At 51.0% G+C, this 18,611-nt stretch overlaps 1 protein-coding gene across 19 annotated transcripts in view; it reads left to right on the top strand.

Annotated features, from left to right (window-relative positions):
- Positions 1–18,335, top strand: part of FRMPD3 (FERM and PDZ domain containing 3) — a 69,064-nt gene extending 50,729 nt beyond the window's left edge. For 16 of the 19 annotated variants that reach the window (XM_054839804.1, XM_054839801.1, XM_054839805.1 and 13 more), the window contains 3 exons: positions 429–573; positions 10,475–11,296; positions 12,116–18,334. In XM_054839804.1, coding sequence (XP_054695779.1) covers positions 429–573; positions 10,475–11,296; positions 12,116–14,970 — 3,822 coding nt within the window. In that variant the 3' untranslated portion in view covers positions 14,971–18,334. Of the gene's footprint in view, positions 1–428; positions 574–10,474; positions 11,297–12,115 lie in introns of all 19 variants that reach the window. The other 3 variants (XM_054839807.1, XM_054839791.1, XM_054839796.1) reach the window with 1 other exon arrangement.
- Positions 18,336–18,611: the final 276 nt, after the last annotated feature.

The raw sequence follows: 18,611 nt of genomic DNA, 5'->3' as shown, positions 1-18,611 counted from the left end.
AAACGGGGGTTCTGGCAGCTAGAGACTCCACAAACTCCCTGAGCTCCCCAAGGCCTGATGGTTAAAACTAATGCTTGCAGGTAGGCTTAGAGCATTGGCATGCGGACAAACGATCAGGAGCCAGTTGTATGGGGACCCTGCCACGCACAGCCTGTGCCCTGCAGGGCTCCACCTCTTTCATCATCCTTAGGGGAGTCAGCAAGCAGGAATTACAGCTGCAGCAAGGTGCTTTCTTGTGCATAGCGATTTGTTTGGTGATCTGGAGCAAGGACATGCACCTGGCTGTTTTTTCCTGTGCGGATGCTAAAAGCGCCAGCCAGCTCACCAGTCACACCAGTGCAGGGCCCCGGTGCAACCCCTTTGAAGCACTGGTCCTATGTCAGCTGAGCTGTATGGCCCTCATGTGCTTTGCCTCTCTTGCTTTCCAGCCACTGGTGTTGCTGATGGAGTGGCCTGAAGCCACCAACTTCGCCTGCCTAATCGCAGGCTACTGCCGTCTCCTGGTGGACTCCAAGAAGATGATATTCTCCAGGGCTGCTAGCCAGACACCCCCACCTCAGATTATCAAGGCAGGTATGTTTCAGCCTCTGCTTTCTGTGTGAGCCCTTTCCCCAGCCTCCCCCTCCTCCTCCCTTTGCCTAGGGCTCTGCAGCACTAGAAGGGAGAAGGGTTTCTCTGGCATGTCCCCTCTGCTCCCATTTTCCCTGCAGAACCAGCAGACCCCCTTTTAACCAGAAAACAAGTAGCAGGGAGACAAGTCCTTATTTTGGATAAGCTCTGACTTGCGGTGTCAGCTTGGGCCCTGAACACTCACTGCAAGCATTGTTCTGGCAGCTCCTAGAGCAGATCCAGGAGGTGCCATTTGAAAAGACCTGTAATGCTGCCAGCCAAATGCTGGGTCCTCACAGAACAGCCTGTGCATTGCCACAGGGATGCTGCATGCGCTCCTTGGCTGGCATCCCAGCTCAGGAGACCAATGCGAGTGTATGCGCTCAGCCAAGGACTGCACTCCTGCTGCCTTCGGACACTGCTGCCTTCATCAGTGGGGGTCTGGGCTGCACAGGCAGCTCTGCAAGCACAGCTGCTCCACTGATTTCCTAAATCAGGAAGGAAACTTTGGTGTCCCAGCTTTTCAGGTGCCCAGCCTGATGCAGAGAGCAGAGGACTGGTCTGGGCAGTACAGGAGACCAGAACAGCTAAAGACAGGTTCTGTCCCACCAGGCACTGATGCTCTGTTCCTTGAGGATGGATTGCAGGTGTGAGTCACCCTCAAAATGATCGATGATTCTCAAGAATAATTTCAAACAAGAGCCAACCATGAGCTACACATTGTCCGTGCAGGTGTTCACATAGAATATGTTTTGTATAGGGAAATACAAAATGCAGGATCAGTGGCTGGATATGGCCAAAATACCAACCCAGCTAGCTCTGGAAGGTTGCTCCCAGACCTCCTGAGTGACACTGCAGCTCCAGAGAGTGTGACAGGTCTTCATTTTAGCTAGCAGAATGCCAAAACTGCCTCCTCAAGATGGAACTAGCTGGAGGAGGTGGGAGAAGTGCCGAGAGCTAGCAGATTCCTTGGGAAAGGACTCGGTGCCTCTGAGGTCTGAGGAAGGCACCTGAACATGGGCTTAGCACATGTAGGAGGACACACTCACAAGAGGCATCAGGAAAGCATCTGCACCAACCTCAGTGAATCCAGGGAAGGACCTGGCAGGTGATGTTGGTGTAAGTATATGTGCATGGTTTCCTTTCGTTTCTTCACCTGTGCCTCTTATTGACAGCTGTCATTGTGCTCTCTGCTCTGGGTGCCCTACAGAAACACATTTAGTCACATTTTTGCTATGAGTGGAGGGTGTTTCCAACTTAACTGGCTATCATCAGAGTGGTCTTTCCATGGGTCATGTCACCCTGAGATGGGCTACAGGGGAGTCAGAGAAATGCAGTATGAAGCGGAGACCATCCTAGAATTTCCGCAAAGGCTTGGAGGGGGGCTGGCAGTGCCCACAGTTACTGGTCACTCAGGGGATGACTCAGCATGTGCGAGCGGTGCTTTTCCACACTTCTGATAATAGCCAGGATTTTTTCTTGGGGAGATTTTGCTTCATGGGCATGGTCCAAACCTATGTGATAAGGGGTAATACATCTTGCCCTTTTCTTGACAGTCTCAAGAAACCAATATCACTCTGCAGGGGGCTGGAGTGACTGTGAGGGGAATTCACAGTGTGGGTAGAACAGCAATGGAGCAATGAAATCATGGTCTTCATACCAAAGAGCTAGCCCTTCTCTGGATGGTCTGCTCTGTCCTCAGGGGTGCAATGAAAACCTCTTTGACCAGTGGAGCAGAAGAGTTTCCCTGCAGACCCAGTACACTCAGCCCACCTGCTCAGGCATCCTTCAGAAGAGTGAATTTAGTGTGTATTGAGAAAATAAAGTCTGCTTACAGTTCTGGTCTCACTGCGGCTGCAGGCTGAGCTGTCAGGAGCTAGGCGGATCACAGGGAGCAGGGACTGCTGATCATTACCACATCTCTGCAGGAATGATAAGAAGGCCCCACTGGGATGAATCAAGTTAGCCCAGGCTTTGACTTTTCAGGCTGCAGGCAGGCTGTGCCAGAATTTTAAATGTAAAATCAAGCCCTGGCCCATGCTTTTTGCCTAGAAGAGGAGCACATCCATCTTCCCTAAGGCCCATTAAAACCTCCTGCTGAACTGCAGACATTTTTAGAAATGCACGCTCTGTCCAGATGCTGTCAGTTAGATCCATCTCTCAGCATTTCCCTGTGGAGCTGTATGCCAGATCCTTGCCCTCCGCAAGAAGGGTTGCGCCATGCTGGAGCTGTGCAAGCAATTCAGCTCCCTGCCCCTTCCACTCCCACCAGCAACCATCGTCAGCCAAGTAGCTCCGTGCCCTTGGTTGCTCTCTCAGCTCTTCTTCAGGACCTTCTCCCCCAGAGCATCCAGCAGCTGGACTATGGATTTTAGGGTTTTGGCCCCATTCAGCAACAGGTCCTGGCTCAGAATGGGTAGCCAGTGAGGCTGTCCGAGCAGGGCAGGCTGCTAGCATGATCTATCAGAGGTGTCTGGCTTTGGGAAAGCCTCTGCTTCAATCCATGCTGCCACACTGCAGCCCAGCACTGAATGCATGTCCCCAGCTGCGGAAGCCTTGTGTACATTCACACAGCTGTCATTTCTGAGTACCAGTATGTCCATAAATGAGAGAGATGTTGTTTTGATTGGGATTTTAGCATTGCAGGTGATGAACAGTATAATACAAATATGTGTTTGGGGAGACAAATTGTCCATTTTGTTGAGCTAATGAATTTAATTAGGATTTATTTGATTTAATTTATACTTGGTAAGATGAAGCCTGCATCCCCCTGGCAGCTGTTCTCAGCACAGCTGCACAATTCAACCTGTAATGCAGACAGATGCCCCTCCTGAGGGCTGGACCACTGGCCAGAAGTTCAAGCAATATTTCAGCTGCTTGCCTTGCCTTGCACTAGGGAGCAAGGGGAGACTGTCACAGGGAAATGTTTAACAGCAGGAGCAGAGGGCTCTTTCAGAGCTAGCCTGATCCAATAGCTGTCAGCCAGACAGAAACAACGCATGGATCGCGGGCAGCGAGGGACAAGGAACTGGTGGGGGTGTTTGACACTTACTCGGCCAAGCAATATTGGATGTCTCCCCAAAAGGCAATATTGCGCTACATTTAGCAGTCTCCCGAGGAAAACTGCTTGGTCTGGCCAACATTGTGCAACAATGGCGACAACAATTCCTTCTTGCCATGTGACATGTGAACTGGCAGACTGAGGCTGAAGGTCCTCATTCATACGTGCAGCCAGGCTGCTCCCGTTGCCCTCTGAATATGGCTGGTGGCTCGGTGATGCAGCACCAGCATCCCCATGTCTCAGTACCCACTGTGCTGGCCAGCCCTCCTCTGGTTCTGCCCAGCTCTGCCTCCCAGCAAGCTACTAGGATCTTGCTTCCTCTCCCTGCTGCTGTCACATAGCACAGAAACAAGACATTTTCCCAGGTAGCTGACATAGCTGGAGTCCAGCCCAGAGCAGTAAGAAAGCTGAGACATTTAGGAAACAGACTTGTTGAGAAAGGTTAAAGGAATTTGCTGTGGTTAGTCCAGAAGAGAGATGGGTGGGGAGATGGAGGAACAGGACAGTATTTATGATGTCTAAAGGTTGTTTGTAAAAGGGCACTGATCAGTTGTGCTGCTGGACCATGGTGTCACTGATCTAATTCCTCACAAAAAACAGCTTTAGGGTCAATACTTTCTTATCATAAATGTTATAATCTTTAACTTGATAAAATTTATATGATTAAACTCTATAGCACGTAATCATTTTGGAGACAATGGAGAAAACCACATGAGGAGGTGGCCTGTTCCATCAGTGCATCACAGGGCTTTTGCTGGCTGGAGCTCAACTGCTTCTAAATCCTCTCCAGCCACCCTCTAGGCTCTTCTGGCCTCCATCCTTGCTATACCCCAGCCACACCTAAGGGCCTCACTAAAACACTTTCAACAGCTCTTTATTAATGGGAATCCAGATTTGATTGATTTAGGAGAAAAAAAAAGGCATGTCAACTTCTTCGATACCACATGGGCTTTATTTGATCTGACCATCTTCCACGTCCATCATGTGAATCTCTGTACATCCCTCTCCCTTCTGCCTCCTCCAGGTCTTCCCTTCTCTCCTTATTGAGGGAGGGGTTGATGTCTCAGACTCAACTCAGACGGTCCCTTGTCTTCAGTATCAGCAGTCTCCTCCTGTTCTTGGTGGCAACACACATGGTATCCTTCAGGGCTTAACCCTTTTCTTTAGAGACCCATGGACTCAGGTGGGGAGGCAAAGGCAAGTGTGGCTCATACAAAGCCATCCATGGGAACGTGCTCCCCTCCATCACACACGCGTTTATGAAGGTTGCTTTAGTTACAGTTTTCCTGCCTCAGAGGTGGGGTACATATGAGCTGATTACCCAAAATCCTTTCCAGCCCATGATCTGTTCAAGGAGTTAGTCAACAGGACCCCCTGGGAAACTGCCCTCATGGACAAGGCAGCAGAACAGAGCTGGCAGATCTTTCAGGACACTTTCCATAGGGTGCAAAACCTCTCAATCCCCATGTGTAAGAAATCAGGAAGGGAAGGCAAGAGACCAGCATGGATGACTACACCAGTGGACAAGGAAAGAGCTACTGATGTCATCTCTCTGGACTTCTGTAAGGCCTTTGACACAGTCCCCCACAACATCCTTCTCTCTAAACTGGAGAGATATGGATTTGATGGATGGACCACTCAGTGGGTAAGGAATTGGTTAGATGGTCACACTCAAAGAGTTGCAGTCAATGGCTTGATGTCCAAGTGGACACCAGTAATGAGTGGTGTCCCTCAGTGGTCCATGTTGGGACCAGTAGTATTTAATATCTTCATCAACAACATAGGCAGTGGGATCGAGCTGAATGGTGTGGTTGACCACTCTGAGAGATGGGATGCCATTCAGAGGGACCTGGACAAGCTCAAGAAGTAAGTCCATGTGAACCTCATGAGGTTCAACAAGGCCAAGTGCAAGGCCCTGTGCCTGGGTCAGGGCAACCCCTGGTATCAATGCAGGCTGGGGGATGAAAGGATTGAGAGCAGCCCTGTGGAGAGGGACTTGGGGGTGTTGGTGGATGAGAAGCTCAACATGACCCAGCAATGTGTTCTTGCAGTCCAGAAAGCCAACCATATCCTGGGCTGCATCAAGAGAAGCATGGCCAGCAGATCAAGGGAGTTGATTCTCCTCCTCTACTCTGCTCTCATGAGACCACCCCCCCCACACAGTACTGCGTCCAGCTCTGGAGTCCTCAGCACAGGAGAGACATGGAGCTGTTGGAGTGAGTCCAGAGGAGGGCCACAAAAATGATCAGAGGGCTGGAGCACCTCTCCGAGGAGGACAGGTTGAGAGAGTTGAGGTTGTTCAGCCTGGAGAAGAGAAGGCTCTGGGAAGACCTTATTGCAGCTTTTCAATACTTAAAGGGGGCTTATAAGAAAGATGGGGACAGACTTTTTAATAGAACATAGAATCATAGAATGGTTTGGGTTGGAAGGGACCTTAAAGACCATTTAGTTCCAACCCCCTGCCATGGGCAGTGACACCCTCCACTAGACCAAAGCTCCATCCAGCCTGGCCTTGAACACTTCCAGGGATGTTCCAGGGATCCACAACTTCTCTGGGGAACCTGTTCCAGTGCCTCACCACCCTCACAGTGAAGAATTTTTTGTTTATATCTAAATCTATCCACCTTCAGCTTAAGGCCATTACTCCTTGTCCTATCACTACATGCCCTTCTAAACAGTCCCTCTCCAGCTTTCTTGTAGGCCCCCTTTAGGTACTGGCAGGCCAGTCTCTCTGGATCCTTCTCTTCTCCAGGCTGAACAACCCCAACTCTCTCAGCCTGTCCTCATAGGAGAGGTGCTCCAGCCCTCTGATCAGCTTCGTGGCCCTCCTCTGGACTCTCTCCAACAGCTCCATGTCTTTCTTGTACTGGGGACCCCAGAGCTGGATGCAGTACCCCACATGGGGTCTCACCAGAGTGGAGTAGAGGGGGAGAATCACCTCCCTTGACACCTCTTTTGATGCAGCCCAGGACACGGTTGGCTTTCTGGGCTGCAAGCGCACACTGCCAGCTCATGTTGAGCTTGATAATCCAAAGTCCTTCTTCTCAGGGCTGCTCTCAATCCGTTCTCTGCCCAACCTGTATTTGTGCTTGGGACTGCCCCGACCCACGTGCAGGACCTTGCACTTGGCCTTGTTGAACTTCATGCAGTTTGCACGGGCCCACCTCTCCAGCCTGTCAAAGTCCCTCTGGATGGCATCCCTTCCCTCCAGCGTGTTGACCACACCACACAGCTTGATGTCGTCGGCAAACTTGCTGAGGGTGCACTTGATCCCACTGTCCATGTCGCCGACAAAGATGTTAAACAGCGCTAGTCCCAATACTGACCCCTGAGGGATGTCACTCGCCACTGATCTCCACTTGGACATCAAGCTGTTGACCACAACTCTGAGACCATTCAGCCAATTCCTTATCCACTGAGTCTCTCCAATTTAGAGACAAGGATGTTGTGCGGGATAGCGTCAAATGCTTTGCACAAATCAAGGTAGATGACATCAGTTGCCCTTCCCTTATCCACCAATGCTGTAACCCCATTGTAGAAGGCCACCAAATTTGTTAGGCATGATTTGCCCTTAGTGAATCCATGCTGGCTGTCACCGATCACCTCCTTATTTTCCATATGCCTTAGCATGGTTTCTAGGAGGATCTGCTCCATGATCTTGCTGAGTACAGAGGTGAGACTGACCAGCCTGTAGTTCCCCAGGTCTTCCTTTTTTTCCCTTTTTAAAAATGGGGGTTATGTTTCCCCTTTTCCAGTTGGTGGGAACTTCATTGGACTGCCATGACCTCTGAAATACGATGGAGAGTGGCTTAGCAACTTCATTTGCCAGTTCCCTCAGGACCCGCAGATGAATCTCATCAGGTCCCATGGACTTTGCCCAGGAGCTCCTTGTTCATCCATGGGGGCCTCTTGGTGTTTTTGCCTGACTTCCTCTTTGCTGGGATTCATCACTCCTGAACCTGGAGGAGGTGACCCTTGAATATTATTAGCCAGCTGTCTTGGGCCCTTCTTCCCTCCAGGGCTTTGTCCCATGGTACTCTACCAAGCAGATCCCTGAAGAGGCCAAAGTCTGCTCTCCTACAGACCAGGGTAGCGAGCTTGCTGTGTGCCCTCCTCGCTGCCCTGAGGATCTTGAACTCCACCATTTCACGGTCACTGCAGCCAATGCTGCCCGTGAGTTTCACATTCCACACCAGCCCCTCCTTGTTGGTGAGAATAAGGTCCAGCATGGCACCTCTCCTTGTGGGCTCCTCTGTCACTTGGAGGAGGAAGTTATCATCAACACATTCCAGGAACTTCCTGGATTGCTTATGCACTGCTGCATTGTCCCTCCAACAGATGTTGAGGTGGTTGAAGTCCCCCATGAGGACCAGTGCTTGTGAATGTGAGGCTGCTCTTACCTGTCTACAGAGGGCCTCATCCACTCAGGCATCCTGGTCGGGCGGCCTATAGCAGACCCCCCCACTATAGTGTCATCTGTCCCTGCCCTCCCTTTAATCCTGACCCATAAGCTCTCAGTCAGCTCCTCATCCATCCCCAGGTGGAGCTTCATGCACTCCAGATGGTCATTGACATAGAGGCTGACATCCTCTCCTTGTCTGCCCTGCCTGTCCTTCCTAAAGAGCCTGTATCCTTCCCTTCCAACACTCCAGTCATAGGAGCCATCCCACCATGTCTCCATGATGCCAATCAGATCATAGCCCTGCAGGCGTGCACACATCTAACTCCTCTTGTTTATTCCTCATGCTACATGCATTTGCATAGAGGCATTTCAGTTGGGCCCCTGATGAAGCTGACTGACTGCCTGGAGTAGCTGGAATTCCTTTGTGCTGCACTTCAGGTGCTCTCCTGCTGACCTGTGATCCTTCTCCGGGCTCTGGGCATCTATTGCTGGCACTGGCATCAAACTGGTAGGAGTGAGATGGATTGAGGTTCCCCTCTCCCAGCAACTTTAGTTTAAAGCCCTCTTCATCAGCTTGGCAAGCCTATGACCAAAGGTGCTCTTCCCCTTCTCTGACAGATGGACCCCATCAGCCCCCAGTAGACCAGGTTTCTCAAAGTGAGTGCCAGGGTCTAAATAGCTGAACCCCTGGCTGTGGCACCAGTCCCATAGCCATTTGTTGATTCGCCAGATTCGACTGGCCCTTTCGTACCTCTTCCCTTTGACCAGGAGGACTGATGAAAAAACTGCCTGCACTCCAGAATCCCTTAACACCACTCCCAGGGCTCTGTAACCCTTCTTGATACTCCTCAGACTGCTCCTGGCTGTATCACTGGTGCTCATGTGAAACAACAGCAGTGGATAATAGTCAGTGGACTGTACAAGGCTTGGTAGTCTCTTGGTGACATCCCTGATCCAAGCCCCAGCAAGCAGCACACCTCTTGAGGGAGTGCATCAGGTCAGCAAATGGGTGCCTCTGTACCTCTCAGAAGAGAGCTGCCTACTGCTATCACCCGTCGCCTTTTCTTAGTTGCGCTGGTTGTTATACAGGGACCAGAACGGGCTGCCGTACTCAGCTCGTGTCTCCCCTGATGCAACGGGTCTTTCCTCTTCAGTCTGCAGAGCAGTGAAGCGGGTCTGCAAGGACACTTCAGGCTTCAGGGGAAGTCTTTTCTTCCTGATGGTCCTTGCTGTCTCAAGCTTCCATTCTTCTGCATTATCGCCCCCCCTCCCTTCTGTGTGTGCCAGTGGGGGAGGCTTTGGCTGTTTGGCCATGAGTTGTAGGTCTACTGCAGACTGTGCTTGGAACCAGCTATCTAACTCCTTCTCAGCTCCCTGATGTTAACGCAGCCTTCTCACTGCCTCCTGCAGCTCAGCCACCACTGCAGGAGATCCTCCACCTGGGCACACCTTTTGCAGGCAGGTCTGCTGCTTATCCCTGCCCCAGGAGAAAGAAAGGTCTGGGCACTTCCTGCAGTCTGAGGTCTGCAGTGCAGCCTCTCCCTTCAGCAGCTCCATCTGGGTGGAGGCATCAGCCACTGCTGGGGTAGATGGTGCAGACCCCCCAGCCGGAGCTGCAGCCTTTGCTCTTAGACGAGTGCCCATCATTCTGCCTCAAGGGTCAGGTAGGATGGGTGCCCTTGACCTGTCACAGAACAGTGGATGGTTGCTGGGTTATGCATGCTTCAAGTCTCCCACTTGGCCAGTAGAATGCCCCTCCTTCAAAGAGGTGCCCTCCCTGCACGCCCTCCTGCCAAACTGCTGCGCAAACTGCCACACCATGCCATTTGCCCACTCTGGTCGCAGGGCTCCTGGCCGCTTGTGCTCCCTAGGCATAATAATAGGGCCTATAGCAATAGGATAAGGGGTAATGGTTTTAAACTATAAGAGGGGTAGATTCAGACTAGATATAAAGAAGAAATTTTTACAATGATGGTGAAACACTGGAACAGGTTGCCCAGAGAGGTGGTAGATGCCCCATTCCTGGAAAAATTCAAGTTCAGGTTGGATGGGGCTCTGAACAACCTGATCTAGTTGAAAATGTCCCTATTCATTGCAGGAGGGTTGGACTTTTAAAGGTCATCCATTCCAACCCAAACCATTGTATGATTCTATGATTCTATGATCTGCATGTGCAGGACATTTCGTCCTACACTCATTACTGGCAGGTAGGCCCAGTGGGTTGCAGAAGATGATTTTTCAAAAGGCCAGCCGGGCGGCCTGGCTGTGCCACAGGGTTGCCTAGCACACCAAGGGCTGTAGGGCAGAGAGCACATGGATGCTTTGTGAGCAGGAGCTTCCTCATGCTGTTTTCCCTTCTCCTGGGTGCTGCTGCTAATGTGCCTGTTGTGGTTTTGGTTTAGATTACATCAACACACACAACCTACACTGGCCAGACACGGCGGAGCACACAGGAAAGAAAGAGAGCGGGTTGGTGGGTGGCTCTGCCACCAGCACCGGAGCAGCCGGGGCTCCAGCTGCCAGGGCATCGGACTCAGAGCTCATCAGCTTTTGCTACTTGCACATGCGAGAGCAGAGGAAGGAAAGAGAGAGCAGGAGGGATATCAATGAAAACCTGATTTTTTTTGAGGAAACTCGTCCCAGGACCAAATCTGACCCCACTTCCAAAAGCTCTGGCCAAGGCTACAACGGGACAGCTAATGAGTACGACCCAGATGGCCTTAACAAAGACAGGCATGTGAGCAGGGCCAGGGCGCACACCATCGACACCCACCTGCGGAGCGATGCCTCACACTTCTATTGTGAGTCCTGCCAAGCCAAAATCAAGAGCCGGCTGGCCTCATGCAAGGGGGGCAAGACTGGCAGTGCCTGGGACAACATGGTGGACTTGATGTCGCTTCCCCCTCCTGGGAGCGATGAGGAAGAAGATGAGACAACGTCCCTGCTCCCCGCCATCACCGCCCCCCCTCCCGGCTTCCGAGACAACAGCTCAGATGAGGATGACCCCAAGCGCCGCGCAGCTGCCCAGAGCCAGGAGCAAGACCGGCACCTCTGTGGCATCCTCTACAATGAGATTCCTGTCACACTGATAGACAATGTGCAACCACGAACAGTCCGAGACCATGCCCAAGAGCTGGACGATGCCCTGGTGTCCACCCTGCAGGCACTGGAAGCCTTGGCTGCTTCAGAGGATTGTCCACATCCCCCACCACAGCAGACAGCAGGTATTTTAGCGGCTGTGACTTTCTTTTTTCGCTATAGCCTTTCTTTCCTATGGTACATCCTTCCCTTTAGTCTCATTTTCCCATCCTATATGTGATTGTGGAACAACTTCCAGTAAAAACTAAGTTGTAGCAACAAGCTCTAGCAGGAGCAGCCAAGTTGCTGCTCAGAAGATTTCTAAGAAGCTGAGGGGGGGCTCCTCTCCCTGACAGTGGCTGAAGGAGTCTCTTGGTTATCCCGTACCTGCCATATGGTCCACATAGCGTGATGCTGGGGTGAGGCACTAACAAACCAGCACTGTGAGCATGAGTTCCTCCCTTCTGTGACCCCACTCAGCTGGTACCTTTTGCCCTTAGTCTTCGCACATTCCCACCCAGGTTTTGCAGTGTGTAAGCCCTTCACAGGGCCAAGCCTGCTGTCAGATGGGTGTCTCTAGGACAAGCCTGCTGGCAGCACAGTCCTTTGTCCCTCTCCCCACGCTGGTTGCCCTACTTGCTATGGCAGAGTAGCTGTTACCTGATTTTCCTTCTTGCTCTAGACAACTCCCTGTAGCTCTGCTATTGCTAACACTGGAGAGCTTCCCGGGACCTTTTCCTCGGCCAAGAGCTCTTGTTGGATTGAGCTAGCAAGCCAGCTCAGTGCTGACAAGTGATCTCTCTTAAAAGCATCAACTCTTAATTGCGTGAAATCACTAAAGTTTCTCTGATGGGATGCCGTGTCCTGCCTTCCTGGCATGCTCCTGCAGCATGGAGTTTCCCTCTCCTCAGCACAGCAGTGTGGTGTGAGTGTTGTCATGGAGTTTTCTTTGTGTCTCTCCTCAGGTCTTATTGTCCTGGCTGCCATCACTCCTGAGTCATCCTTGGATTCTGGCCATGAAACCAACTCTTCAGAGCTAACTGATGTCTCAGAGATGGTCTCTGCTATGAAGCAGCATCAGAATGCAGCCTACTTCCTCACTCAACACATCAACAAAGAAAACCTCCTGGCCAGAAAGGACTTGCCTTTCCGAATCCAGAGCTGTGCTGCCCAGGCTGTTCTCACCTCACCCTATCCCCTCACCCACCAGGAGCCGAGCCCTTCATTGAAGCCAGCTTTCTCTCATCAAAGCCCCAACATTACCAATTGCAAGAGCAAACAGGAGCAGCAGCCTGCTGAGCGGAGCTCCACCGTGGCTGTCCAGCCAGTGCTGACCCCCCAGCTTTATGAGCAGAACAGGGGGGCTCCAGTGCCTGGCTCTGAATGCAAAGGTGCAGGCCACACCAAAGCTGCCTTTGAGGTATCTCTGCATGCTACAGCAGCCCCAAGCAGGGAGCAGGCACAGAATCTACAAGAGAAGATGCCCAAAGATGTCCAGCCAAGCTCCAAGCTCCTCCTGGATCAAAAAAGTGGCATAACTCCAGCCATCATTTCAGCTGCTCTGCAGCAAGTGGTAAATGCAAAAGGCTCAGCTCCCCAAGTGGTAGCATCCTCAAAAGAAGACAAGAACATGAATGGTACCAGTAGCTGTGCATCAGCCAGCAGCAAGCCTTTGAAACTTAAAGGAGGTCCACAAACTGCAGAAACATTATGCAACTGTCAGGAGCAGCAACTCTCTCCGCAGCAGCACTGTGAAGTTTCTCCAGGTCCTAAAGAAGCTCATGGCAGTAAGGCTGAAGCTTTCCACCTTGCCTCAGCAGGGGAAGAAATGATGCCCTGTAAGACTTTTGCTTCTAAAAGCTACCAGCAAAAAATGAGTAGAGATGCTCTAGCAAAAGCCACAAGCGGAGAGCCAGGTCAGAAGGCAGGTGGGGAAGCTACAAGCCTTGTCTTTCAGAAACACACAGCTCCTTCAAACCAAGGACAGAAAATGCAACAGGAAAGTTCAGCCAAAAGCTTAAAAGCTGAGAGTAGCAATCTGCACTCTCCATCAGCTGGTAGCACTTTCAGGAGCACCAGTGAGGAACCCAAAGGGCCAATCCAGTTGGCGCCCAGATCCGAGAGCCTGCAGATCAGCACTGTGCCTTCCAAAAAAGTAGAAAAAGTCCTGGAGGTGACCCACCAAGATGCTGATGTCCCAGCTAAACCCAAAGCTCCAAAAGCTCCCTTCAGATTGAGGAACCTGTTCTCTGCAACATTTCCAACCCGGCTGAAGAAGGAGACGGATGAGCGGCAGGCCCAGCTGCAGAAGGTGAAACAGTATGAGCTGGAATTCCTTGAAGAGCTGCTCAAGCCAAAGAGCAAAGGTGACCTCCCACCACAGGAGTATCTGCACCCTCCTGCCCCTGGGCGCTGTAGCTGCCAGCTAAGGAGCAGTCCTGTGCAAAAAGTCCCAGGGATGTCCAGGGAGCAAAGGCGCAGCTGTGACTGCAAGCGGATTTGCAGAGGGGTGAGGCCACCCCCTAACCAGTTGGTGATGCCAGAACTGGAGAGGCGAGGGAGGGATAAAGTTACCAATGACCAGAAGCAGGCAGAAGCCATTAGGTTGACAAGCATGAGCAGCCCTTCCAAAGGCAAGCGGATACGATCCACAAGTTTAGAGTCCAGAGACTACCGGTCAGATCCAGAGAACAGCATGTCCTGTTTGACAACATGCACTTCCCGGGGGGAGTGCATGGGTGCTCCACACTACAGGAAGCTCTTGCGTCGCTACAGTGTCAGTGAAATAGATAAGACTGATAGGACATCCCTGTCCTCTGACACCTACCAGAACATATATACAACCAAGCCAAAAGGTCCCCAGAAAGAGCCCGAGCACAGCATCCTTTGTCCTGTTCTGAAGAACAAAATCCAGGAAGCCTCTGGAGTGACTGACCCCTCCTATGTTCAGATAGCACAGGAGAAAAAGAACCAGAAGGGTTCAGCAGTTTTCTCTGTCCAGGAGGAGATGTATCCAAGTCCTGCTGAGCTGCGGGATGAAGACACGGAGGATGAGAAGTGCTGCTCCATCCGGTACTGCTTCTACTACAGGAAGTGCGATGTTGCAGATGATGGGAGTGAGAAGGATGAGCTGTCCTATTCCATCCCCATGCAGATACTCCCAGGAATGAAGCTGGACAATCAGATGGTCCCAGTCATGAGCAGGACTCTTCAGGTCCTAGATGCAACAGCCTGCAGCAATGATGGTCAGACCCAGGAAATAGATTTAAGGACCTCTAGTTTTGAGGGGAGCTTGGCAAAGATCAACATCCTTCGAGGCCATGCCTACAGCTTTCCCAATGGGTTTCTGCAAGTGCAGCTGGACACCAATGAGCTCCTGACTATCCTGAGGCAATGTGTGGTGAGCCCTGACATCTGGGACTGCAAACCCTACATCTCCCAGCTGGCAGAGTACAAGCAAGAGCTTGCCCTCAAGTTCAAGGAGTTTCGGGCGTCCTGCCGCCGCGTAGCAGCCGTTGACAAGAGTCCTACCCACATGCTCTCCGCCATCACAAGCAGCTTCCAGGTGCTAAGCAGCCTTATTGAGACATTTGTGAGGCTCGTGTACATCGTACGCTCAGAGTCCCAGCGCCAAGAGCTGCTGACGAAGGTGGAGGAAGTGGTGAGAAACTACACCTTCCTCCTGAAGGCTGCAGAGGAGTCCACAGCCAGAACACTGAGCCACCAGCAGACGGTGGAGCAGCTCGCCCGCCAGTCAGCCACGGTTGCCACTGTCATGAGCACGCTCACACGATCCCTAAAGACGTTGATCAATAAGTAAACCAGCTACGAAAACCAACAAGCCAGTGTGTGCCAGGCCACATGCTAGTGATTCTCAAATCGCATAGGTCTGGTGAGGATGCATGTCTACAGGCCCACATCTGTTGGGGTTTGTGGTAGCCAAGATGCTCTTTTATCTCTGCAGAATGGATGGTTGTTTTGGTGGTGTTTTTGAAAGGTAAATTCATGCCCTGTCACAAGCTGTGCAACCAGCTCATCGGGGGTCTCAAGCAGCTGCTCCGCTTGCTCTCCCATGCTGGTTTGTCAGTGATGGTACTTGGGGGGCACAGTCACCCCATCTCCATGCTAGTTTGATTCCATGTGGTTCTGCTCCTCACTTGTGCAAAGACCTTTGTCACGATGTGTGGTGGGCCAGTGATTTAGCAGGAACTGAGCTGACATCTCCTGGCTTCACTTGGGCAGTTTGGAGCCAAACCAGTGTCTCGCCACATAAACAGCTCTTCTGCCTCCAGGGTCTTCCTGGCCCACAAATGCAACATAATTAGCAGTAGAAGGGACCTCTGGGGTGCAAGTCCCTGCTGCAATGTTAGGGCTTGGGAAGTAGTCCTGGCATGGGCAGGATGCTGTAATCCTGGGGCAGAGCTCAGTCACCCTAGCAGGCTCTACTCTCACAGCTTAGGCACCAGTGCCCCAGTCCTGGGCGCAGGTGCTGTCTGTGCAAAAGGCAAGGGCTTAACATGTGCGAGTAGGGAGGATCCAGGGAACTACAGGCCTGTCAGTCTGACCTTGGTGCTGGGGAAGGTTATGGAGAAGATCATCTTCAGTGCCATCACACAGCACGTACAGGACAAGATGATCAGGCCCAGTCAGCATAGGTTTATGAAAGGCAGGTCCTGCTTGACTAACCTGATCTCCTTCTATGACAAGGTGATCCACTTAGTGGATGAGGGAAAGGCTGTGGATGTTGTTTACCTGGACTTTAGTAAAGCTTTTGACACTGTTTCCCACAGCATTCTCCTGGAGGAACTGGCTGCCCATGGCTTGGATGGGTGTACACTTCGCTGGGTAAAAAACTGGCTGGAAGGCCAGGCCCAAAGAGTTGTGGTGAATGGAGTTAAATCCAGCTGGTGATTGGTCACAAGTAGTGTTCCCCAGGGCTCAGTACTGGGGCCAGTTCTGTTCAATATCGTTATCAATAACATGGACGAGGGGATCAAGTGCACCCTCAGTAAGTTTGCAGATGACATTGTGTTGTGCAGGAATGTTGATCTGCTTGAGGGTAGGAAGGCTCTACAGAGGGATCTGGACAGGCTGGATCAATGGGCCAAGGCCAGCAGTATGAGGTTCAACAAGGCTCAGTGTCAGGTCCTGCACTTGGGTCACAACAACCCCAGACAACGCTACAGGCTTGGGGAAGAGTGGCTGGGAAGCTGCCTGGCAGAAAAGGACCTGGGGGTGTTGGTCAACAGCTGGCTGAATATGAGCCAGCAGTGTGCCCGGGTGGCCAAGGCGGCCAATAGTATCCTGGCTCATATCAGGAATAGTGTGGCCAGCAGGACTAGGGAAGTGATCGTCCCCCTGTACTCAGCACGGGTGAGGCCTCGCCTCGAGTACTGTGTTCAGTTTTGGGCCCCTCACTACAAGAAAGACATTGAGGTGCTGGAGCATGTCCAAAGAAGGGCAATGAGGTGGTGAAGGGTCTAGGGAACAAGTCTGATGAGAAGCGGCTGAGGGAACTGGGATTGTTGCGTCTGGAGAAAAGGAGGCTGAGGGGAGACCTTATTGCTCTCTACAGCTACCTGAAAGGAGGTTGTAGTGAGGTGGGTGTCAGTCTCTTCTCCCAAGTATTAAGTGATAGGACAAGAGCAAATGGCCTCAAGTTGTGCCAGGGGAGGTTTAGATTGGACATTAGGAAAAAATTCTTCACTGACAGGGTTGGAACAGGCTGTCCAGGGAAGTGGTTGAGTCACCATCCCTGGAGGTATTTAAAAGACGTGTAGACGTGGCGCTTAGGGACATGGTTTAGTAATGGACTTGGCAGTGCTAAGTTAATGGTTGGTCTTTGTGATCTTAAGGGTCTTTTCCAACCTAAATGATTCTATGATTCTATGTTCCCCTTCCTCTGCTGGATGGCTGTGTGCATGCTAAGAGAGCCTGCAAAGAACCCAGATTGATCTTTTACTGTTGCAAGCCAGAAGCTGGGCTAGCAGATGAAAGGAGATCTCTTTCACACCATTCTTCTGAGGTCAGGTTCATGCCTCCAAGGCTCAGCCCAAACCCTCTTCTATTTCCTTTCATCATGTCCATTAGAGAAGAATCCCAGATTAGCTTTGTCTGTGAGCCACAGCTTGCCCTCAAGCCAGGCAGTGCTACTGCCATTGGCCAAAGCAGTTGCCATCCTTGCCAGGGTGTTGGGGTACTTTTCCTGTCTCCACTGGACTGACTGCCATAAGAAGCATTGTTTAGTACTGTGTGATGGTTATTTATTTGGAGTTGGGGTTTTTGGAATTTTTTTTCACTTCCAGGTGAATGGTAAAATGATTCCTAATTGCTTCCCTTTGCATCCCAAAGTTCCCCTCCTCCTCCCAGTCTAGATTCTAGACCTAATCAATCAGATCGCCTTAATTGGTGCTTCACTGCGGTCACCCACCTTCCAAAACAGAGCGAGGACAAAAATGCAAGGTTACACATTGCATTGCCCTTACCCTGCCACCCACTGCACTTCACACACGTGTGGGGAGAGCAGGTCCTGCCGAGGTCCCTGTGCCTCTCCCCATCGCACCCACCTCCAGCTGGAAAGGGAGAGCGTGGCATCGGCCTCACAGCACCAGGAGTGAGACTGGTTATCAAACCCAGCCAGCTTGCCCCAGCGCTTGAGGATGATCAGGGATCTCTGTATGATCAATTGCTTCTCATCTCTTTTTTTTTAATAAATACACACATTCAAAATCTCTTGTTCTTCCATAGGAGTTATGGAAATGCACAATGTGCTTTTAACATGCGCATCTTCTACCAAGTGCAATAACCTCCCCTGGCCCATGGCTGTCCCGGACTTTGGTTGTTGCTGTCAGCAAGGCAGAGAGGATCCTGCTGTGGGGAACAGCCTCCTGCTTTCAAGAACCATGTTACAAATATACAGTGGAAGAGCCAATTCGGCTTTCAGTCCGTGCTGGGCAAAGCCTGTTACAATGCTGAAGGCCGACAGGGAGCAGTGTTTTTCTTTTCCCTGTGAATTATCTATTACAAAACTCAGAGTTTCTTTGAGCTCCCTGTTATGCCTATATCATTCCTCCATAAATCTTTCAGTCTAATACAGAAATTTTTTATTCTCTGTATATAGTATATATAAATAAAAATATATAAATTATATATACACAAATTTATGTCTTGTTTTACAAACAAGAAAGATTAAATATATTAATCTTAATATCCAAACTAGCATTTGTGTCTTTTTTTAAGAACTTTGTGGAAATGTGCCTATTCTTAGCTGTACAAAACACTGTAAGCAAACCCCCCACCACCTATTTTTGTTGCTATAGAAATGTGTGTATCTCCATACTGGAAAGGCACAGCTTAAGGACTCCACAACATTAATGGACTCCACAGCAGTTAAGTACCAGGCTATGAAGGAAGCCATGAAGCAGCAAAAATGCAGGTTTGAAATGAACTTGGCACGGTTTT

This window comes from Grus americana, chromosome 12 (genome assembly GCF_028858705.1).
Source record: "Grus americana isolate bGruAme1 chromosome 12, bGruAme1.mat, whole genome shotgun sequence".
Taxonomy (NCBI): domain Eukaryota; kingdom Metazoa; phylum Chordata; class Aves; order Gruiformes; family Gruidae; genus Grus; species Grus americana.
Note: the sequence above shows the minus strand (reverse complement) of the source record. Positions and strands in the feature narration are given on the sequence as shown.